The sequence below is a fragment of the Toxorhynchites rutilus genome, chromosome 3, assembly GCF_029784135.1.
Source record: "Toxorhynchites rutilus septentrionalis strain SRP chromosome 3, ASM2978413v1, whole genome shotgun sequence".
Taxonomy (NCBI): Eukaryota; Metazoa; Arthropoda; class Insecta; order Diptera; family Culicidae; genus Toxorhynchites; species Toxorhynchites rutilus.
This window is the reverse complement of record NC_073746.1, coordinates 166,765,799-166,786,835: the sequence shown is the minus strand read 5'-3', so window position 1 is coordinate 166,786,835 and position 21,037 is coordinate 166,765,799. Positions and strand designations below refer to the sequence as shown.

Sequence of the window (21,037 nt, the reverse complement as noted above, 5' to 3'; positions counted from 1 at the left end):
ATTATAAATTATAGGCTGTATTGATACCTGTAAATGATGTCAAAATGAAGCCTATACTTCAAAGAATGTCTGTGTTTTCATTATTCAATTATTTATAACATAAAAATTTAGTAAATTTATATTTAAAAATGAAGTGTTCGGAATTTGAGGCTGTTCGGAATATGAGACAAAACGGTACCTATGTGAACAGAGCTCGTGTGGATTGCACCGTCGTCTCTGGAAGAACCCTCGTTCGCAATTTCTTTGGCTCGAATGATTGTTTCAATTTGTGTTTGTTATCATTTGATAATGTATGTGAGGAAATTGATTTCATCTTGTCTACAAATGTGTTTCATGATTTACACAAATTCACGTAAACAATCTGTATGGCGTAGTCGAAGATAAACAGAGTATTTCAGACATAAATGAAGCACGAACACTACTCACGTAGCTGCTTTATTGAAATATTGAAACTTACATGCACACGTCTTATTTACAGAGCAGAGGAGTCTTCTATCGTTGAATCAAGGTGTATTTTCTGCTTTCCCTCTTAAATCTATCTAGTTTGACTATCTTTTAAACTTCAAAGTAGTTTGGACTTGTGCAGAAATAACTGATTGACAAACAATGCGAGATGTAGTTTGTGTTAATTATAAAAATGACTTAAGGCTACAACATATTTAGCATTTATTTGATTCTCGTGGAAGATGATTAAAACGATCCATTGCGACTTGTTTCACAACATTGATCGAACCATTACCTTTTAATTATGATGAAGTTGTGTCCTTGTCACCGATTTTGCGGGAGCAACAATTTGCTTTAAACGTTATTTTTTAATTAAAATCCTTCGGGCTATTATTCTTTTTTTTTTGATGGTCCGAAGGGGTACACTTCAGAACCACTGCATGACAGCATGATGGAATTGTGGCTGATATGATGGGTGAATGAATGACCGAATGTTGCTTTTAATGAAAATATTGAACGTGTGATGGCGCATTCGAGAGACAAAAAAAAGTCAATTATAACTAGTTTTCATTTCATCCTCTCGTCGCACACGCTCGGTCCACGTTTGGAGTTAATGATCGTTTAATCCTCTTCATTTGTGCTTTTCATTGGAATGCATTTTACATTCCCATCAATTTATCACAGACACAATATGTACATTGTACAACTATTTTGCGAATCTCAGCATTTCTCTGATTTCTCATCCTATATCCGAATGTAATATGTTTCTATTCCTAGCTTCCAATAACAATTGCATCTCTATTAGCTATTTATGTTTAAAATTTGTATGCATACAAAAGCTAATTTTTCCCTATCGTCTAGGATGAAAGTGATTATAAATATTTAAAATATTCTGCAAACAGTCAAACGATGGATAAAATGTTGACTTATAGCCGACTCGTCTATTACTCATAGCATAATTTGTTCCTGGACAGGGGGAAATCATATCGCAACGGTAAATTAATTAACCAACACTCGGCAGCTTGATGCAAAACCGAGTCTCATCCGCATTTTAATCCTGTTTTCGCATTCCGTTTCCCGTTCATGATTGAATGTGGGGCGTAAATCGGGGACATTGAATAAACCAATTAAATTGACTGAATTTCCGTTCTACTGGAATCACCTTATTCCACATGCATTCAAACTGGACGTATTCGGAAGCCATTTGTCAACGGGGTGATGTTCCATTGTATGGTTTGATAAATAAAATAATTATAAATCCACTCTTAATGATTATAATCGACGCTTTCGGTCATTCCTTTTAAATTGTAATTGTGAGGAAAAGAAAAAAAATCGAATGGCCAACAACGACGTTTCAATTACGGCACCCTGTGTTTGACCGGCGCCGCTACAAACGCCTGCAGGCTAAAGTAACGCTGGGTATCGTTGGTGGTAACGCTGGTAACGTGGTGGAACTGACAGGGTTGCGAGATTTGCGACTTTGGTGGCAGAATGATGGGTTTGGTGCTCTTTTTGGGCTTCCGCTTCCTGCCCGGTGCCGAGAGGGCGATATTCTCGGGATTGCTGATCAGTTCCTCCACACGAACCCACATCTCGCGGGCCGCTTGGTTCGAATCGAAGCTGAATCCGATCACCTTGCGATGGTCTAGAATTAAGAAGGCGCTATTAGGTATCGAAGCTGTCAGTATGTAGGGTCTGCAACAAAGATTAGTTACTAATTCAGCTACTTACCCGCCGATAGACACATGGTGTGGAAAGCAGCCGCCGCAACCTTGTAGTCGGACAGATTGTCGATTGTGTCCTTCCAGAGTGCGAAGCAGGTGCCTCGTTCTGCCAGAACAAAGCTCACTCGTGGTGTGCACCGTGATCGGGTGCATCCTTTGTCGTGCAACAGAACCGGTATACCGGTATAGATCAGCCGCCATTCTTCCTTGCCAACGCTTTCGTACAAATTTGCCAACGATGTACTGACGTATACCTGGAAGAAGAAAGAGAGATGGAACAAATAATTTATGTTATGGTTAAAACATTTATTATTGGTCGTGGTTTACAGAAGGACCACCAAACAACAACAAATAGGGGTAGCGGGGGCAAAGTGGTCACCTACTTGTTTTGTAGTATAACTATTGACTATAGATGCCGTATTGATAGTCACCTTATGTTTGATGAATTGAATGACTTTTGAGCCACCCTGTACTTCAGTAGAGCTGTCGCATGACAAAATATAAATAAAAACAGAAATTGCTCTCTCGATAGCCATTAGGCCAGGCGCATGTTGAGACGCGTATAGCGCGAGCAACTTGCCGCGATATAGCGCTTGTTTTTGTGGCTAATGAAAACAGATAGAACGGCGCAAATTGGCCAGATGACGCGAGATTGTGGAGCGCTCGTGAGACACGACTCGCGTGACGCTGTGGCTGAACCACAGTTTCTCGTGCTGGTCGTACCGGTCGGTTGATTGTGTTAGTAAATAAATATATCGCGCAAAACTGTGTGAATCAGACATTGTATGCGAGTGGCACGTTATTTACACCAAACTGCGACTGAATATGCGCTCCACCACGCTACGTTTGTGGCACGTATGAGTCGTGTTGGTGGTCTCGTGTTCGTTTACGAGCGCTATACGCTTCTCAATTTGCGCCTTGCCTTAGGCCGTAGTTATGTGCGCATGGTATCTAAAGAATTTCTCGTAATATTTAGTTTATTCAATCTGATATATCGGACAAATCATCAGTTTGGAGGACTGTTCACATATTCTAGGAGAGGTGAACAGGTATTTTGTTTAATCTCAGCGATTAATTAGCATAGAAATTACTTTGATGTTTGGGGGCAAAGTGGTCATAGGTGAATAACGACTTACAATGTTCTGCTTACTAAAGCTGATATACCGCATCACATTCTGCTCTTGAAGAGGATCCTTTTGTGGCTTTGACTCTGGATAAATATGCCACTCCAACTAAACCAAGCCTCATTATGCGGAACGTTATGTGTTTCTTACTACGTTTTTTATGCATGAGAAAATTGAAATTGAGACTCTAGGTGAATAGGCCAAGCTTACTTCCTACATGTACCTACTACATCAAATATGATTTGAACAAATTTGGACAAAAAAATGCATAAGTCTATCCCATTTAGCTTGATATATGCGAGTGACCACTTTACCCCCCACAGGTGACACCTTTACCTCCAAGCAAAAAAAAAGTTCGATTTTGAATTTTTATAGTAAAAACGGTTTGATATCACGAACAACAATGAGTTGAACTATAATATTCTTCGAGAAATGGGAATTGAAACGGTATGTGGACGCTGGAAATGAGCATATTCCTTAGGATGACCACTATGCCCCCACTTCTCCTACAACAATTTAAAGACTTCGGCGTTTACGAGGTCCCACATTTGCGAAAAAAAAGTTCGCAACTACCACAAGTGTAGGATTGTATCTAACAAGCAAGCTGTAACGTAACAAGCAAGGTATTAAATAATATAGTAATAAAGTCCCAAATGACACAATGAATGTCGTTTGGACGATCAAAGCCAATTCAGTTTGGGCTTCGTTTGTGCTTCACTACCCGAAGATGATCGCTTCAATTCCTTTTCGGGATATTGTATCATGTTAGAAGCCGTTTCCCTGAATCAGATCACCATCGCAATGTTGCGTCTCGCCTCCAGTAGTTCAAGATGTATAAGCATTCAACGGCTTTCATAACTGGGTAAATTGTTGGTATCATTCCACAGAAGATGCCTCAGAGCGCCTCCGTTGATGGCTTCGATGCGATTCGTCTCGTTTGGGGAGTATGGACACCACACTACAGCCAAGTACTCCGAAATGGATCGCATCAATGAGCAATAGAAAGCTTTTAAACTATTTACATTTTCGAATGTTTTAGCGAAGTGAAATATGAAGCCGAGATGAGAGGAAGCTTTTGATACCATGTAAGCGACATGATCCTTGAATGTGAACTTAGAATCAACGAGTATTCCCAGATCCCTGACAGTTGATCCCCGCTTCAAGCTAGTGTCCGATAGGACATACTTATGATGAATCAATGCAAGATGTCCGTCGAATGATATTATGGAGCATTAGGAAATATTGAGTAACATGCGGTTCAGTTGGCACCACTCGGCGAAAGCTTCCAATTGTTCCTGTGGAAAAATAGCATCGCCTGGTTTCCGTATCACTAATTACAGTTTAAGGTCATCAGCGTACGACAACTTAAGGCATTTTAGAATGTTGTTAACATCGTTCAGAAACAGAAATGGTCCGAGATGTCTGCCTTGAGAAACGTTGGGTGTCACGAGGAAAGGAGAAGAAACATAGTCTTCAATTTTAACAGACATACTTCGACCAGTTAGGTAAGAGGATAGTCTGGCAAACAGATTGTTATGAACGCCTAATCTGTCATATTTAGCCAAAGCAATATCGTGATTTGTTTTGTCGAACGCTCCAGAGCGATCCGTATAGATGACATCTACTTGATGGCCTAGTTCAACTTCGTGGATGATGAACGAAGTAAACTCCACTAAATTGGTAGTCGTCGAACGCTTGGATATGAAGCCGTATTGGTCCTCCGAAATGCAGTGGGCAAAATTTTGGGCCAGTTGTCGAGAATAATTAACTCGAATAGCTTGGAGGTAGCACTTAATGCAGCTATTCCTTGATAATTAGATACATTCCTTTTACTATCATTCTTGTGAATCGGGAAAAAGGATTCCTTCCAACAGACTGGAAACTCACCGGATAAGAGAGAGCGATTGAAAACACTGACCAGAGGCGTTATTGTAATCTTACAAGAGGTTAGTATATTTTACTAGATAACATAAGTAAACATGAATGCTGCCATATCTGAAGACTGGTGAGAAAAGCACGCATTCACTATTTTTATTGTTGTCATAAGGCAATACGGAGGTAAGAGTTTTGATATAATTCTAATACGGGCCTTTTCGTCGGGAAATTGTAGCCGATATTGGGCTTACGAATCATGGTTCTGCTCGACATATATGTTTACCAATTTCTCCCCGTAGGATATACCAATAATTAGAACGGTAGAAAATGACTATAGATTGGCAGCATTTACCGAAAATTGGTAACTTGGATAGTTTCTGCTTGCGAATCTCCTCCGGAACGCTGAATTTGTCCTCTGCGGAGAAGATCAACAGGCCCGGCAGCTGACGAAAGTCCGCTTTGACGTAGGTTTCGTCGTCCATTACCAGGCAATGCGGCTTCGTCAGCATTTCGGTGTACAGCTTCGCAAATCGCTCATGCAGTTAGAAATAAAGCAGCGCATTTTTCTTTATTTTTACTATCTCCATGATTTCTACGATTTCAATCCTCGCAAATGATATGTTGGTAAACAAATAACGCCATATTGATTTTGATTTTGGGTAGCCTATATTCAATTGATGTCTAACCCCTGATTTTTTCATACCATGTGAAGACATTTGAAAATAAACCCGGCATCCCTGCAGTTGACACAGTTAACTTCCCGTAGCAGGAAGTAATCTTTTACCAAATTGATTTTACTATTGTTCTATATAGGGGAGGGTGGTAAAAAAGCACCCTTTGAGCAAATCAGTCATTTACCGCGCTTGTTGTTATTGATTCATGCTAGAATACTTGTTCCATCACTGCCAATTATATCACTGATCTAATTTGACAAAAAAATAATCGAATTTGCAGAGAATTTTGAATATTTCCGACGACAGTTCGAAACATAGGGTGGATGCCATAATCCATGGTCAGAACGCACCATAATAATGGAGTGAGACGTCAAACAATATTTTGACATTTTTTTTTCTAGAGCCACGAAAATGTTGCCAAATTCATGAAAATATCTGTTAATCCGAAAATACATTGCGACATCTGGATGATGTGTTTCACCAGATCTTTCTGTTAATCTGCAGTAAAAGCTGTCTTGAACCAGGCCAACCTTCAGGGGTCCATCTATTGGTTTCTGCCCATCAATCCATGTAACGATACAAACTTCTATTGGGTGCAGCATCATGTTTGTTGTGATGAATCACAACGATGTGAATTATTCGATCACTGAAATTATACACTTGTATTACATATATACAAAAATCACAGAGGTGTTGCAGGATGCCCATAATGTCAATCTGTTTTTTTTTATCGAGAAGTCAATAAGAATACTTTCATTTGTCATGTTTCATAGAAACAACTTCGATGCTACACATAGCTTATTAAAAATCAATTACTTGAATAAAATTTCAGATAAATATTAACAACACCAATAAGCTTGTTGTAATTTCATCACATTCTGCAACCAATTAGACCCAAACAAGTGTCATCAAAGCAAAGAGAAAAAGTCAGAACCGTATGCAATTGAGCATAGGCGGCATAGAAATGGCTCAAACGGTTATTTTGTTCTTTTCGCAATGTGATTGTGGTCAATTCAGTCGTGATGTCAACTTCCTTTTGTTTGTTCCGCAATGTGAGTGCGGCTTGGAGTAATTCCTATGCGTATGATTTTCTATGCGAGCTACAAAAAGGCATGCCAGGGTGTTGGTCAAAGCCGACGTTTGTGTTTGTAACCTGAATAAGACATATTTTTTTCGGTGCATTCCCCAATTATTGTTTTCACAAATTTTGACAAATTTTTTGTAAAATATCACAAGTTGGCCCAATTTTTAGGCGTGATCATTAAGTTCAATGATTCAATGTGGAGGTAGAGTGTAGAAATCTTGAAATCTAAACATTAAACATTGACTAACCGCGAAACCTTACGAAGCAACCATGAATATCTACAGATTAGGTAGATGCTTTAGTTTTGTCTCAATTTGTATCTTATTTTATTGTGGTGGGTATGTGTGTGTACTGTGGTTATGTAAAAGAGATAACTGCGAATTAAAATTAATAAAGTAGTCCATCATTTCAATGACTAATCCAAAGATTTCTAACAATTAGTGGCTTGGGCCATATGACCTCACCGGTGCGTTTTGTACTGTTTTACCCTACATGTATAAAGGCCATGAAGGCAACAGCTGATTTTTTGTGCAGTAGGGTTTAGTTGAAATATAGCTTCAAAGCTAGTTGTTTAGTTGTATTTACTTTAGCGGCCTAAGTTAGTGAATTATATGTTTTGCTTATATACTCTACAGTAAAAATCATATTAATTCCCTAGTTTGAAACCTGAACCAGTTCCCAAGTACATACCCATCTGTCGAAGTAGAAGCGCACCCCTTAAATCAACATTCTCCCATGTTGCCCCAAATAAGTCCCAAATAGTCCAATAGGGAGAGTTTTTATGACTGTTTGAGTGATTTGCATAACTTGACTCTGGTAATTCCTTCACAAGCTGCCATCCCCTCGTATTACCATATATTAGAGTGGCTTGTTAGGGTTGAACATTCTATCGTTTCATGCTACGCTCTGTTTATTTCCGCATGTGATTATGGGTTCGAACATATGTGACACAGTGTGAAAAAGTCGGCTGATAATCGCCTGCAGAGTAGGCAAAAGATTTGTCATCTTCCCCCGATGTGTCAGCATGTTTTTGTTTTGTTTAGACTTGCCTTCTGCTCTTCCAATTGGGTGATTCAAATATCAGCGTCAATTCTAAGCGGATTATGTCAAGATTTTTAACAGAATGGTGAGTTTGTTGAAGAATGTATTCAGGTAATCGAGATTTTTCGATTAAGTCCAGTGTCCATCGAAGAAGACGAGTTCAACGGTGCAAAAGTTGACTGAAGTTTCACCTTCATTGCAAACGCAATGAGCCTCTCAAAACTCAAGATTGGTTGATGAATGAAACACACATATAAGCCAACACGTGTCCCGCCACAAACGTCAAACGACGATACATAAAGCGATACATTTTACTTCGTCTTCGTGAAACAAATCACGCTTCATCTGAAATCAATTTCAGCACAAATGAATAGAACAAATTGTGTTGTTGTTTTGTATCCGCCGCGAAGGAGGGTGAGTTATGGATGCTGCGCTTGCTCGTCTCGATAATTAGCGCGAAAATAAAACCGGGACCCAACCAGCGGCGAGATGACGTGAGCGAGACACGTGCACTCAGCCTCGAGCCGTGTGATGATTGGTGCGGAACTAATCGTGTTGCTAAACTGTTTGTTTAAGATGTTTGAATGGCTGTATTGTATTGTTCATGTGCTGCAAGCAGACCACATAAACCGCCAGACTTGGTTATTTGTTTTCTTAAAACGAGCGCGTCAGGTAGAAGGTCAGAGTAATAAAATATTACGTCAAGTTCTCTGACTCACGGCAGAATTCGTGAACTGAGTCATAATATCATCAAGATGTATCATTTGTTGCTATCCGTTTCAGTGTTCAGTGTGCTTCGTGCAGTCTCGTCCTTGTCCAAACCCTTTTCAAATACAGCATCGGAGGTAAATCCACATGGGATTTACTTCAGATATACATAGGAAACCAGAGCATCTATTTTTTATTATTTTTTTCAAAGTGTTTACAAAGCCTAACGCACTACTCGATCAACTGTTGTGTCGTCAAATCAATGATTTTTTTCGCCTATAATAGTTTTGATTTGTAGTGAAGTAAGAGTACCTCTTCTCAGATTACTAAATTCTTTAATAGTTCAGTTCTAAACTCTCCAATGTTGAAGGAAAAAAAAGGATTGATGTTCTTTGCATACTTAAAACGTGTAGTTCTTACGCTTACTCGAGCAGTATTAAAATTATTTCTATATATACACAAAAACTCTTGTATTATAATATCAGGAAAAAAATCAGTTCCACATTTCTCGTAGAAAACTTGATACACTATTAAATAGGATATTAATACGAAACGAAAAAATTATATTCGTTCATGATTTGCATTCAAATACGTTTTTTTTATCTCGAAAATTTAACTTTATTTTCTCCATGCACGCATACAGTTTCTCTCAGATTTGTATTCGCAAATAAAGAGTAGAGTGTTCGGTAATCCGGCAAGTTATCGCGTATCCGGTCAATCCATTATCCGTTTCAACCCGTGGCCGAGTGGTTAGCGTCTCACATTGTCATGCCGGGTGTTCGGATTCGATTCCCGTTCTGGCCGGAGGATTTTTCGTCAAAGAAATTTCCTTCGACTTGCACTGTGGTCACGCGTATTCAAGAGCTTGCCCCTCGGAATACATTCAAGTGTTATTTGGCTTAAGAAATCTCAACTAAGTATTAATAAATGACGCTAATTAATGCACACGTTGAGACGGCAAAAGTTCCACAGGGAACGTTAACGCCATTCAAGAAGAAGATTATCCGTTTCATCACTTTTTTTTTCTCAATCGCTTTGTATAATCTATTTAGTTGTGAGCAGTAGAGATAGTTGTGATTTTTTTTCTAACGACTTGCATTTTTTTAAACGAAATCGGCTAAACCTCTCCTGCGCTTTGCGTTCACTTACAAAATTCGTTCCGTAACCTAAATTAAACACAATTTTCTGCATGATTTTGTTATTTCGCCTTTTATGTAGTAAATGAGTATCAAATAGTCTATTTCTTTAGATTGATCAGATCATCAGATCTTTCTTTAGACTCATTTTCAAATCAATATAACTGTGAGATTTGTAATTTGTATTTATATTAATTCAAACTAAAAATTTCACACCGAAGGTCAGCTCTCCGGCCTTAAGGGAGTATTCTAGTGTAGAGACACGAATTTCAGACGTTTCTTCGAGCTCCGTAAAAATGAAACAAAGAATACTTTTACTATTCATTATATCATTATTTGTTCATCTATCTTTTAACAATAAAACAAAAATTGAACGGAGAAAAAATATTCATAACTAGAATAGTCAAGAGCTGATGAAGTGAGAGCGTTAAAAAAAAGTTGTGCCATGGCGTACACGATTCCAGTCCTTCTGGTTATCTGAAACAAAAAAATCGAACAGATTCTGAATCAGTAAAGATGCCGCTATCGCATGAAGCTCAGACTAGTCAAAAACAACTTTTTTTTGACAAAATGGCGGCCGTTTGAAAAACAAAATGCGGTTTGAAACGTCTTTTATTACGTTTCCCATTTTTTTAAAAATAATGAAATTTAAAAAAAAATATCATTTTTAGAGGTTCATGCGATAAAAAGATGTTGCAGATTGTATCCATATAAATTCGACATGAGTCGCTTCAGTAGAACTTTTTTCAGACTAAAATACTGCTTTAAGCATTCGTGGAATAAAGGTTGCATTAAAGATAGCTGAAGTATTTCTCAAGTTCTAGTTTGCCCAAGTACTCCGAATTATTCATGTGACAGATGGATTTGGAGGTCAATAGTGAATGTGATAAAATGTATAGAACAGTCCGATTGAAATAAAAAAAGAAAGAATTTACATAGTGTTCTCGCTACAAAGTGTTACCCGTCAAAACCATCTGCGATCCACGAGACGATCGCGAATATATTTCCGAATGTATACGGGAAATCACCCCAGCTAGAAATACTTTGGAGAAATCATGACCCATAAGACCCATCAATAACTTCTGACACGATTGACGTTGGATTCCGTTAGGCTAACTGTTGATTTTGGATATCTTGGAAGAATTACATCGTTAAACTCTTTGATAATGATTCGGTGGCCCTGAAAAGGGCCGTTCTGTTTGGTTGTTGGGTATTGTTTGTTCACTCCACCAGCGTTTACCGAGTGATGATAACAGGATGGTAAACAGTAGTTGAATGGTGCGTATCAGATAAAAGATACCGAAGTGGAACGAGATAAGTTGAAAACCGCCCTTTGTGATCTTAGACCAGATGCTTCCTGTGTTATGTATGGATGAAATAATGAAAAAAATCATCAATGTAATATAAGGTAATTACCAATACCGAACACAATTATCAATTTTTCTTACTATATACTATATATAGATCATATTGGAAATCACTTTTTCTAATATTTCTCCACGTTTCCAATTTTTCTCGCTGTATGAACAATGCAAACGACCAGTTCTCGAGCGGGAACAAACCTTGGTTTTTATTTATGAAAATAGAAATAAGTCGTTTCATATATCAAGTCATTTTTAACACAACTGATACCATATACAAAGAATCTTTGTTCATCCATTACTTCTTACATTAGATTCTTTTCTTTCCAGGTAGTCGTTGCATATGAGGAATTATTACGATAGCAACACTTATCAGAATCAAAGGAGAGAAGATGACTTGGAAGAAGGCCACAACACATTATTCCCAAAGCTTTGACGAGAGCCTGGTTCAAACGTTTGAACGTTGATAGAGATTTTATTAGAAAGGTTGTTGTCTAATTATATCATGCTCAATGTACGTCTCTATCATGTAGGATATAACATTGAGTACGTCGGTAATATCGAAAATTTTGCAATGAAAGAACTCAATTCGAAAGCAATTGTTCTCAAAGTCCTACGTCAAGTTTCCGTCTGTGCCTCCAGCACAAACGCCTCTACTTTTTTCGGGAGAAAGTTCAAGACTATCCATATTGGTAAAATCGGCATGTGAAATCAAGCACCTGAATGATGAAAATGAACATAGATTATTCGAACAGTTTCAATCGTCAATGGAAGCCATTTTTTCAAAATTGAAAGGAATTGACAGCAAAAATAAACGAAGCAGAAGAATTGACTATTTCAATATTGTGCATTTTTATGATGTCTAAAATTTCTTAGGAAACTTTAGGTTAATCAAACACGAATAAAGCCATAGATGACTTAAAAAGTTCTGTGCCTATCGACAGGGACGGGAGCTTGACGTAGGACTGTGATTTCATTTTAATCAGGATTAAGATGTGTTTTTCATACAGTGCGGGATAGCATTTCAAGCAACTTCTCCGACGATTTCTAGGATTCAAAACATCGGTATAGCGAGATGAAATTTCTGATATTGTTTTTTTCAGGTTTGTGTCAATGAGTACTGTTTTGATGGAATCATCCAGGTGACTAGGTTATGAACTTATTTACACGAGAACTTCAACGAAGGATAGGAGCATGTGTGGAAAAATTATAATTGTAAGTGTGAAATTAGGCAAAAGATAGCAGTTTGGTTTGGGATCAATCGAGTGGAAAATTGAGACAGTCCATACACCTTCAAGTTCAATAACTGGTGAGGGCGTCATTTCAAAAAGAAGCCCGCGCAGACGAACGAATAACTATAATTCAGAACATCGTCCATAAATTACAGTTTATTCAATTCTTGGAAATCCCTTGCTGACAAATTTTACTCGTTCGTTGCAGATTTGTCTAGTATGGATCTACAAACAGAATCGCGTAGCGATTCCCAGTCATCAGCAAAGCAAACAAAGTGATACACTTGTTGTATGATTTGAAAATAGTGAAGAAGCTTTGGGGATCGACGATTTAAAAATCCAATTTTTTTCAACAAAATATGGTTATTCATTCGTATCTGATCATTCATCTGTCAGTCGATTTCTACTCGAATGCCAAATGAATATCTGAAACCAAAGAATATCGGAGTAACAGTCAAAAATGGTGATAGAATGGTGATGGTGTGGGGTTGTATGTCTGCATCTGATGTTGAAAATTTTATCTGAAGAAGGTCATGAAAGCCAGCGCAAAAAAAAATAGTATATCCTGAACATTCAACTGTTATTATTATCCAAAGCAAACAGCCACATGAAGCCACAGCACGAATGTAGTGAAACCACCCGCAAAATCAGTTGAACTTAACCATATTGAGAATTTCTGGTAATAGATGGACGGTTGACATCAGAAAGCATCGTATAACAATTAGGGAGTCACTGCAAACAGCATTGGAGTTTGAATGAGAGAACTTTGCCAGAGATTATGCTGAACAACTCGTTCGATCCATGCCAGAGCGGCAAACCGATGTTCTGAGGAACGAAGAACCGACCCAACTCGATATTGTTATTACGTTTTATGTATCAAAAGTTATCAATTTTCTAATAAACTGTTTGAATAAAAAAGAAAGTAAAGTAAAACTCTGGACGGCTTTGACTGAGAGGTGTTTCAGAATTTGTTAGTTTGTTGCTACAGTTAGCCCGCCATGCACCGAATCCCCTTGTCGGAGTTGTCGGAGTTAGAATGGGCTGGGATGTTGCGCGTGAAATAATAGGAAACTGTTTATAGCACATAGATAGAGATAGATGAAACCCTGAAGAACAATCGAAGAAGAGAATAATAATTTGAATAAGCGAATTATAGATGAAAAGGGTCTTTACAGAGTATTGAGTAGGAAATTGTAGTAGGATGAAATCTAAAAATTGAAGGAAGTGGAAGAATACAGTTGGCTGAAAGTGGACTAAAGGATTAAAGTGATAGGAAATAGGATTTAACTATAGAAGATTGAAAAGAAATAATTGGTTAAATTGAAATTAGCGAAAAGGTGAATTCATTAGTGGTTTGTGAAATAATTTACTAAAAAAAAATACTATTTTAGGAGTTAGAAGAATTGAATTGTTCATATCGGAAAATTATTCAGTTTACGGGTTATAAGACCAAAAAATGTGAGCTGATTTACTGATTAACAATTGTACTCTATTTATTTATTAAAATAAAACTATTTACAGATTCGAGCTGTTATAAATAAAACTGCTGCGAAAATTCTTCACCGGAAATCCGAACAGCTACTGTTTAATCATTTTTCGCAGTTTTAAACGAAAAGTGAATCATGTATAAACGATTAACCATCAAAACCATCAAAACAAAAACTGTCTTCGACAAAGTTGTTAAATATGATAGAGCGTTCATTTTCATGTTGCCAAAAATAGGGTGACCAAAATTTTCGATGAAATAAAAAATCTAACTTTCTTATCTCTATAGATAGAGGTAAACATAGTTCGATGATGTTGTAGTCCCAGTTATTTGAGACATCTTTGTAGAACAAAGTTTTTTTTGTATCTCTTGAAATAACCGATATAGCGCCTTTTTTCTAAGTTAGGGTCACCTTAAAAAAACTGTTTTTTTGCTCTAACTTTTAAATTTCCAATTCTACATACAAACTGTCTTCGAAAGACTTTCAGAACATACTAATACAAACATTTTGCGATGCAGAACTTGTCAATGTCTCAACTTCACCCAAATTCATTGATATTTTTTCTCAAAAAATACGCTCTCTTCAATTGCTTGTCATTATTTTTGGGGCAAACATGAAAAAATGTTTGTTGACGGAATTTGAAGATCAAATTTCACTCTATATAATATGTGGTTTTAAAAGATTTGTAATTTTTTGTATTTCAGTAAATTAAAATCGAAATCATGAGTTTTTGGATGAAAACCCATCAATAACATTAAGCAGGATTGAGATATTGACAAATTCTGCATCGCAAAATGTTGGTCTTGATAAGCTCTCAAAGTCGTACGAAGACAATTTTGATGTAGAATTTTAAATATAAAAGTTAGAGTAAAATAACCGGTTTTTCATGGTAACCCTAATGCAACTTAGGTAAAAAACAATTTTGTGGGAGCTTTTTATTCTTTAGACAAGAACTGTCTTCCACAATGTTGTTACATATGATAGAGCGCTCATTTTTAAGTTATCAAAAATAGGGTGACCAAAATTGTCGATGAAATAAGAAATCTAATTTTCCTATCTTTATAGATAGAGATAAATATAGTTCGTTAATATTGTAGCCCCAAATATTTTAATCAACTTTGTAGAACAAAGCTTTTTTCTATTTTTAAACATAATCGATTTAGCGCTTTTTTCCTGTGTTGCATTAGGATGACCATGAAAAAGCGGGGTTTTTGCTCAACTTTTATATTTAAAATTCCTACATCAAAACTTCGTACGACTTTTAGAGCTTATCAAGATCAACACTTTGCGATGTGCTGATTGCAGAACTTGTCAATATTTTAATCCTACTCAAAGTTATGGATGTTTTTTTACCCAAAAACTCATGATTACAATTTTAATTGACTCAAACATGAAAAATAACATAGTTCTGAAAATCACATATCATATAGAGCGAACTCTGTTTTTCCAAATGCCACCTATAAACTTTGTTTATGTTTGCCCCAGAAAGAATGATAAACAATTAAAGAGAGCTTATTTTTTGGGAAGAAATATCAAAAACTTTGAGTAAAGTTGAGATATTGACAAGTTCTGTATCGAAAAATGTTCGTATTAGTAAGCTCTAAAAGTCTTTCGAAGACAGTTTTAATGGTGACCCTAACGCAACTTAGAAAAAAGGTGCTGTTTCGGTTATTTCGAGAGATAGAAAAAAACGTTGTTCTACAAATAATTGGGGCTACAACATTGTCAAACTATGTTTACCTCTATCTATAAAAATAAGAAAGATGTATTTCTATGTCACCGACAATTTTGGTCACCCTATTTTTGAAAACATTAAGAATGAGCGCTCTATTGTATGTAACAACTTTGTCGAAGACAGTTTTTTTTTCTAGAGAATAACTGTCGAGCTCTAAATGCTAATTTCTACTTAAATGCACCTCCTGGAGCATTGTGCAGAGCGTCGTGAATTAATCCTGTGCACTCATTTCGAGAATCCGGAGTTGTCACATCGGGACATCGGTAAGATGCTGGGAATCGTCCAATCCACGGTCAGCAGAGTACTAAAACGATACTTCGAGAACCTAACCATCGACCGGAAGGTGAAGAACGGCAAAAATGGATGCTCCGTCAGTGAAAAAGATCACAAGCGCGTAGTTAAGCAGTTTAGACGTGCTCCGAAAAGTTCGGTCCGGGATGTCGCCAATAAGCTGAATTTGTCAAGTTCATTCGTCCAGCGGACCAAGCAGCGGAAGGGCCTGCGTACATACAAGGTTCAGAAGGCTCCTAACCGCGACGAAAGGCAAAACATGGTGGGGAAGACGCGAGCCCGGAAGCTGTACACCGAAATGCTGACGAAGCCACATTGCCTGGTAATGGACAACGAAACCTACGTCAAAGCGGACTTTCGTCAGCTGCCGGGCCTGTTGTTCTTCTCCGCAGAAGACAAATTCAGCGTTCCGGAGGAGATTCGCAAGCAGAAACTATCCAAGTTTGCCAAAAAGTACATGGTGTGGCAAGCGATCTGCTCTTGCGGAAAGCGGAGCGCCCCCTTCGTGATGACCGGCACGGTAAACGGGCAGGTTTACCTTAAGGAGTGCCTACAGAAGCGCTTACTACCACTATTGAAGCAGCACGAGGGCCCGGCCATCTTCTGGCCGGATCTCGCTTCGTGCCACTATTCAAAGGACGTGTTGGAGTGGTACGAAGCCAACGGGGTCATCTTCGTGCCAAAGGAAATGAACCCGCTCAACGCGCCGGAGCTTCGCCCAATAGAGAAATATTAGTTTATTTTACTGTCTAAAATTTTCAAAAGGATCGGTCTACTGGGCGAATTTCTACAGCGTTTTTTCCGGGATGCAATTTGATGTGACACGCCCTTTAAGTTCTCGAAGAAGGTCCTTCTCTGACAGATGAGAAGGGAATGTCCAAGTCGGTCTTCTTTCGAGTCACATTGTGAACGGGGAGATATACAGTACGAAGTGCTTGCCGGAAGTTGCGAAGGTGATGTGGTCTTTATGCCGAACCTGGGATCAGCCCATTATGCCAAAATATCACTGCATTGGTTGGAGATAAATATCGTCGCCCGATAGAAAACTTTTGGGCGAAGGCCAAAATAGAGAGACAGCTAACCACCCACGAAAAGGTAAAAGAACACGCGGACATTCATTTTTTCATCGGCCATGGCTGAGATTCCGGCCATCTTCCGTAAGGCCGCCCAGTGCTTCATTTACGATACTTCATCAAACAATCTTGCCTCTTCCTGTCCAGTATACACTAGTTCTTCCGGCTTATTCAACACGATAAGCCCTGACCGAGCTAGAGGACCAAAGATGAACTTTCCGTCTGACTCACGTTGGTCACTGGGGATCAATAGGAGACTTTTATAAAAACCATTTTCCAATTTTGTTGCTGTCTCTAAACAAAAAGTCCACTGTTGGTGCGATGAAACCATTGGAAGCGGTCTTGAACAGTCTGCCAAATAAAAGTTTTTTTTTGAGGTTTATCCATTTAAGACAATCAACGTGATCAAATCGTAATATTCAAATATATTGATATCGCGGGACATTTTCACTTCTTTTGCCAAATGCGGGACGTTTCGCGGGACGCAATCTTACGCGTGACATTTTATTGAAATGCGGGACTGTCCCGCGTAACGCGGGAAGTCTGGTCACTTTAAACACGTGTGCATCGCTCATGTTGAGGTGCAACGAGGTATTCTTGAGCGCATCTCAATATTTTACGAAAGAGAAGAGAAGGAACCGAATCCAGGCTCGTGTGCTAAAGCCCTATCTCATCGCTTGCCCATGGAAGGGTTGTGAGGAAGAGAAAATCGATACCCGTTTCTCGAAAATAAAGCGCACGAACAGGAAGTCTGGAAATAACAATGATTTGGTGTCCGTTCCTCACAATTAAACTCGAGAACGGAACAACGGATTTGAACAGTCAGGTTTATATGCCAAAAAAATTATGAAAATTAGTTGGAAAAACACATTCAATTGAAAAGCCTTTTATTTTTATTTTATTTATCTGTCCGTCTATCTAAATAAATATGATTTGGTGTCCGTTTATCACTATTTAACTAGACAATGTTATTGATTTTACAATATTTATTACAAAACGAAGCTGATTGGACTTCAATTTGTGCCTAATACTTTATGTAAGTACATCAATATGTAACTATTATATGTTTACTCATTCACACAACTATCCTTAATTCGCTATTCTATATACTTTGGATATTGTGATGGAACAAGTCCTTAAAAAGGACACTGATTCTTGTGAAATAGGTTAGGACCCTCCTATGTTACGATAATTAATATTCATTCATAGTAGATTGAATAATTTTCACTCAATGCCGGAAGGCTAATTGACCATCCCATTTCAATAGAACCTAACTGTTCAATAAACCTTAATAACCATTAATAATAATTTAACACCGAATCGCATTAAACATCCTCCGCTCTTGGTGAATCACAAACCCGATGCCATGCAAATACCGGATGGCTATTGTCTCGCTCACTCGCCCACCTCGTATCATGACCGGCATCACCAACGAAGGTGTAAACCACATTAATCACTCACATATATTTCCTAGTAAATTACACTCAACCGCAGAACAGTACTCACCTCCGTTCCCAGTCCGCTGAAGAAACTCTCAACCTGGGCGCGCTCGAAGTCCGTAATCATGCCGTTGTCCAGACTGATCAGATCGTGTTTGCTATACTCCAGCTCGTTGTCATCTTCGTTGATGTAATTCCCATTTAGTCCTGTGAGTGGCTGTTGCTGGTTATGTTGTTGTTGTTGTTGTTGCTGTCGGAGATGATGATTATGATGATGGTGATGATGGTGGTGATGGTGGCTACCACTGCTGGTACTGCTGCTTCCGCTGCTATTTTGGCTGGGAATCGATTGGGATTCACTGTCCAGCGACCACTCTTGGATGACTTCGCAGATTTCCGATGCGGAACCATCGGAGCTGTCCGATTTGCTCGAAGTGGACGGAGCGCTATTGTCGCTGACCGATTCCAAGCGTTGCCGCTGAAGGTGGGTCATCTGAAATTGGAACAAGCGGAAATGAGTGGGGTTAATTTGATCTGTAATTAGGATAATGGAACGAGGATAGCAGAAAACTAACATGTTTCGGAGGAGGAAGCAGTTTTCTCATTATTGAATGCGAAAATAGAGCAAATACAAACAGTGTGCCTTTCGTCAGTCCGTATGGGATTCTACTAATGGAAGCAACCTTTTACGAATTGATAACCGCACCAGACTGTTATAGATAAGAGCGATACAGAATGCTATGATCGTACGGTTCCTCTTTCGGGGTTAAATCTATATACGGTAGATTTCTTTTTTCTGCTTTCCCTGGACTGACTAATGGCAATGTGCTGATTGTCCCTTTGGTGCGTTTGACAGATTCAGGTCTTTTTTCGCCTTCGGAAGTATTTCAAACAAAACAAAACGTTCAATATCTATGTAAATGCTGACCGGGTACGGTTTGCGTGCTCGGAATGTTTACTCGAAGGGAACCTCATTGATTAGATAAGAACCGATGAGTTATCGGCAGTCCCCATTTGAATAACATTATTCGCATATTTGAAAATGTGCCGGTGAGAGATAACTCCGTTCTGGCAAAAAGGTCGGACGTGGGTATGTGATAGGCAATAAAAACTGCTCCAACTACATTTTTATGATAGAAAGGATTCAGACATGCTGTTTTGTGTTGCTTTGCTCCGGTACATACCTTTTGTTTTCGTTTCGAATTCAAGAAAGAATGAACGATGTTCTATGATTATAATTTTCTGCCCGGAACCCAATTAAAAATTCTGGAGACTTATTGCGAAGCCATGCTAATCGAATTGCCAATTTTCCAAAATGGTTGCAAACACGCAATAAGCATTGCGTATACAAATATGTCCAATTTTGCGTGAATGGTGACTCGGAATGGAGACCACAAGATGGAGAGTCACAAGTTATTATATATACCGAATAAGTTACAAAAACCTTGAACATCTGGAAACACGACGAGGAGGGACAACTTTCGGAAATGTACAACTGGTCAAGAAGCATAATAATTTTAAGGCAGTATTTTAGTATAGAAATTTGAAAAAAACCATTTTTTTCCTTTTTATTTCTTAGGTTGGACATTCATGCATATACCCTAGAAAGGACTTATCGAAAATCTCATTATTTACCGAGTTAGAGCCATATTAGTGACGTGGTATCTATCCGGTAAGGCCATAACAATGAACTACAAACGCGTTTTTCTCGAAACTAGTTTTTTTCAAACTAGCGTACACGATATCTCAAATTCTACTGAACCGATTCATGTCGAATTTATATGAATACAGTCTGCATGTATCTCTCTATCGCATGAATCTTTAAAAAATTATATTTTATAAATTTTACTATTTAAAAAAAAAAATCTGGAAACGTAAGAAAAAATGTTTTAAACCGCATTTCGTTTTTCAAACGGCCGCCATTTTGTCAAAAAATGTTTTTCACTTGTCCGAGGTTCATGCGATAGCGCCATCTTTACTGATTTAGAATCTGTTTGTTTTTTTTGTTTCAGATAACCAGAAGGGCTGGAATCGTGTACGCCATGGCAAAATTTTATTTTTAACCCTCTCTCTTCATCAATTCTTGACTCTAGACTTCTAGTTATGAATATTTTTTCTCCCTTCAATTTTTGTTTTATTGTTAAAAGATAGATGAACAAATAATGATGTAATGGATAGTAAAACTATTCATTGTTTTATTTTTACGGAGCTCGAAAAAACGTCCGAAATTCATGTCTCTACACCAGAATACCCCCTTAAGACGTTTGAGAAGCATACACATCGATACGAAGTTGTGAGCAACGCTCTAAAGTAAAACCAGGCCAAGGATTCTCCAACAACACATCGTAAACAGATGTAGAGGAGGAATCAAAAGCTCTTTCAGGACCTTAGATTTATACCAATGCGAAGATGTGACCGCCAAATATTTGGATGTCTGTGTCTAATAAATGCTTGAGATTACTGTCTGAAACCAACTGTCTTCGACAAAGTTGCTACATATTATAGTGCGTTTATTCCTATGTTGTCAAAAATAGGGTGACCAAAATTGACGATGAAATAGAAAATATAACTTTCTTATCTTTTATAAATAGAGATAAGCATAGTTCGAC

At 38.1% G+C, this 21,037-nt stretch overlaps 1 protein-coding gene across 4 annotated transcripts in view; it reads right to left on the bottom strand.

Annotated features, from left to right (window-relative positions):
- Positions 1 to 405: 405 nt before the first annotated feature.
- Positions 406 to 21,037, bottom strand: part of LOC129779502 (uncharacterized) — a 247,500-nt gene continuing 226,868 nt past the window's right edge. For 3 of the 4 annotated variants that reach the window (XM_055787007.1, XM_055787008.1, XM_055787009.1), the window contains 3 exons: positions 18,496 to 18,921; positions 2,176 to 2,422; positions 406 to 2,089 (listed from right to left, as the gene is read on the bottom strand). In XM_055787007.1, the coding sequence (XP_055642982.1) occupies positions 1,803 to 2,089; positions 2,176 to 2,422; positions 18,496 to 18,921 (960 nt within the window). In that variant the 3' untranslated portion in view covers positions 406 to 1,802. Of the gene's footprint in view, positions 2,090 to 2,175; positions 2,423 to 18,495; positions 18,922 to 19,003; positions 19,146 to 21,037 lie in introns of those variants that run through there. The other variant, XM_055787005.1, reaches the window with a different exon arrangement.